Source organism: Halyomorpha halys, unplaced genomic scaffold (assembly GCF_000696795.3).
Source record: "Halyomorpha halys isolate HHAL.00 unplaced genomic scaffold, Hhal_1.1 Scaffold24.1, whole genome shotgun sequence".
Classification (NCBI taxonomy): Eukaryota; Metazoa; Arthropoda; class Insecta; order Hemiptera; family Pentatomidae; genus Halyomorpha; species Halyomorpha halys.
The window spans coordinates 146,403-150,335 of record NW_027107648.1 but is presented as its reverse complement, the minus strand read 5'-3'; the positions used below and the strand labels follow the sequence as shown (position 1 = coordinate 150,335).

Genomic DNA, 3,933 nt, shown 5'->3' with positions numbered 1-3,933 from the left:
AATATATTAAAAAAATTAATTCTTTTAGTTATATTTCTTTAGTATAATTACCTGATTTCCCAAAGTTTTAAAAACGACCCTCGCATAGTTCTGAAAGTGATCGACAATAGTTTCGTTCATCCACCCTCCGATATCTTGAAGTGGTTGAGGTAGATCCCAATGGTACAGAGTAACCTACAAGATGAAAACAAAAATGGTTTAATAAATATTTATAACAATATTTTAACTTAAAAAGACTTCAGTAAAAAGCAAAAGTCTTAAGGGACGAATTTGCGTTGGATTAAATTTTAAAATATGGGTAACAGAAAATAAAGTAGGATAATGTTTTTGGGTTTCTAAAATTATCGAATTTATCATTCAAATTAGCATAATCAACAATAGTTAAATGTATATATTTGGTGGTTATTTATCGATTTTTATTTTAATATTTATTTATTGCTATTTACAACTGTACATTATAATACATTTAGTAAATCTGATCTAAGTTAAATTGGAGTGTTACAGGCGTGTAGAGAAACTATCCATTGGTAGCACTCTAATGACATTTTACATTCGCTGGTCTCGTGGCCAACTTCTTTTCAGGCGCCTCGGAGGATTGTCTGGGATTGAATTAGGAAGAGGATACAAGATTAAAAACTAGGGGGTTTGAGTGGTTAGGGAGTTTATAATGGAAGGAGTGATATCTGGTTCGGGCTAGATCGGTTACATAGGGAACATTAAGGTCTTTATAGTAGCATTGAGTATTTTACGAAGGATTTTGGATTGTAAGGAAGGTTTAGTAGTGCCCCAAAGCTCAACTCCATATGTCCAGATTGGACTTATTAGAGTCATATAGATCAGTCTTTTGTAATGAGTTGGAAGTTTAGACCGTTTGTCTAGTAAGTGCTGTAATAGTCGAAAACGACGTGCAGTTTCCTGTCTTTTCAGTCGGGTGTGAGGATTACAGGTTAATCGTTTGTCCAAATGTAGTCCAAGGTACCGGATCTGTTCGACAGGAGTAAGAGTAACATCATTAAATGAAACTGTAGGGCAGTCAGTAGGTTTACGACGAAGGGCAAAGGTGATTTGATGGGATTTGTTGGAATTGATTTTAAACCTTCAATTACGACACCAATCTTCGAGGGCTGTGATATGGGATTGGAGATTTTAGGATACGATTAATGGGTTATTATTAACAGTGAGCACACATGTGTCATCGGCATACGTGGTGAGGATAGTGTTAGGATTGGTTGGAATGTCAGCTGTAGAGGATGGGACCAAGGATACTACCTTGAGGAATTTATCAATTTAAAGTGAATAATAAAAATTAAGTTTTTAGTTCTTTGAATGAACTAGTCCATAGAAATAAAGTAAATATATTTATTCACTATTATAAGTCTTTGTTAGATTATTTTTACATTAAAATTAGTATTATTTTATTAATTATTATTCAGTTTATTCAGTTTGTGTATAGGGGAGAAATTAAATATAATAATAATAAATTAAATAAATATGTTAAGTTTTTTTATTTTATGATTGTGAATGGTCTTGCGTCATTGTATATTGACAAGAACATTTTTTGATTATCCCTGCTACAGTTGTAATTCCAATGTGCTCATGATACATCCTCGTTTATTGTCGTTTTGCAAGATAAATTATGCGTTTTACAAGTTTTTTCTTACGATATTTTAACCTATTTATTGTTCATATACTTATTAAAAAATTAAAAAAAAAAAAAATTCTGAAAATTACAAGTATATATTCGGAGGCCCGTATGCATCCGTTACAGAATCGAATTATTTGTATCATGTTTATTGCACGTTGATAATTCAACAGCTACTTTGATCATGTAACAAACAGCGGTAATTTCAGAAAATGTCATTGCGTAATATTATCCATATCCATTTTAAACTCTAAATTCGACTTTAAAATAACCTTTTTTATCATTTCATTCACTAAACAATTTTATATGTTTTTAAATTCTTCATTCATCAGAGATAGTTCACCATGGATGACTTATGCGAGGAGATGGTTGGGGAGTGCTGTCAATAAGTTGAAGTAACTTATTTCATTGTGGCAACATTTCGGCCAGAATTTCTAGCCTTCCTCAGGGTTAAGAACAGAACAAGAATACAGAAAATATAAAAATAATGACATAAAGTAAATAATTGTACAGAATGGAATTAATAAAATAAAGTGATGAATAAGATAAAGATAATAATAATAGAGATAGGTGGGAAAAAAGGAGAATCTCCTTTTTTCCCCCCCTATATTTATTTTAATCCCCCCCTTCTTTTCTCAATTTTCCTTACCCACGTTATTAGTCATGTTCACCATATATCATTATTGTTGTTTTCAATATTTTTTTTTCTATTCATATCTTTAGTTGAACTTAACTTTTATTTTGTCTCTTTATATTATGGTTACATATTTCAGTTGTTACATATATTTTATTTCTCTCAATTTTATTTTTATTTCCACAATTTTAATTTTTAAATAATAAATAAACTAATATATTCATATTTCTTTGCATTCTATAACTTCATTTTTATTTTATTAACTACTTATTTTATTAACATGTTAATTTACCTACTTATTCAATTACCTATGTATACATTTTATTTTCCACTTATTTCATCACTTTATTTTATTAATTCCATTCTGTGCAACTATTTACTTTTTCTCATTCTGTTTATATTTTCTGTATTCATTGATTGTTATCTTATTCTGTTCTTAGCCCTGATGAAGGTTAGAAATTCTGGCCGAAACGTTGGCACAATGAAATAAGTTACTTTAACTTATTTGTGTTCAAGTTATTTGTTATAAATTCTTCATCATTTCAAATATATTAGAAACAGTTATCTCCACAACAAAAATAGCACGTAAAAACGTAACTAATAAAGTCAATAATTAGTTTGTTTTGGAAAATGGATTTTGGCTAATTTAAAAATAAATAGCTGATATAAATTAGGATCCAGTCGTTGGATACGTGTGAATACCGTGTGGATCGTATTTGTATAAACTCACACAAGTGAATGATTTAATGTTTATAACTTAGACTGATGATGTGAGAAGTGCAATCTGATATACATTTATGTAATTTTATATTTTTCAGTTCCAAATTAATAGTGTGAGTGAGTAGTACCAAAAATATATATTAGAATAATTTGGAGTTTTACCAAAGGTTCGATGCCGTTTTTGGCGAGTTCATTGAGGACATTCTTGTAATACTGCAGGCCTTCTTCGTTGACGAACTCATCTGTTCCAAGAGGTAATATTCTTGACCAAGAGAGAGAAATCCGGTATGTGTTGAACTATGGAAAAAATAAAATAAAATGTTTGTTTTTTTACTCATTGAATACATGGATAAATAAAATTATATGATCTGATCCTTACTCCTGTATTTTTAAGAAGTGAAATATCTTCCTTGTACCTATGGTAGCTGTCACAGGCAACGTCTGCAGTAGAATTACTGTCTACGTAATTCGGTACAGTGTGAATGGCTCTGTCCCAAATGTTTTCTCCTTTACCTGAATCAAGAGTAATAATAATTATAAAACAAATTATCTAAATGCTGAAAGTAAAAATAATTTTTATTTAAAACTAAGAAAGTTTTAACAAACGTGTAATGAAAAGAAATTATTTTTATTTTTTTTGTTGATGTTGCTGATAGTAGTGTAAGATAATTTATAATAAATATATTTAATATTTAATGAAAAAGTTACAAAATAGGATAATTTAAATAATTTTATTAGACCTGGGCAGATAGGCTGTACAATTTTTTTTCTTTTATAATTTTAATGAGAAAAAACGCCGAAGCGTTGGAAAAACTAACAATAAATAGTTTTTGAAGATTAAATGGATACAATTTACTTAATTTAAAAATAAATATGTTCGTCAATAGTTAATCATTTATCTGATATATTGTTCGAATTTACTTAATTGTACATGTGT

The 3,933-nt window shown here is 29.1% G+C and overlaps 1 protein-coding gene across 1 annotated transcript in view; it reads right to left on the bottom strand.

Moving 5' to 3' along the window:
• The window catches only part of LOC106682413 (myrosinase 1), a 15,791-nt gene that overhangs the window by 10,784 nt on the left and 1,074 nt on the right, over positions 1-3,933 (bottom strand). Inside the window, exons 2-4 of the mRNA XM_067046018.1 lie at positions 3,376-3,509; positions 3,159-3,293; positions 52-174 (exon numbers count right to left, since the gene is read on the bottom strand). Coding sequence (XP_066902119.1) covers positions 52-174; positions 3,159-3,293; positions 3,376-3,509 — 392 coding nt within the window. The remainder of the gene's footprint in view (positions 1-51; positions 175-3,158; positions 3,294-3,375; positions 3,510-3,933) is intronic.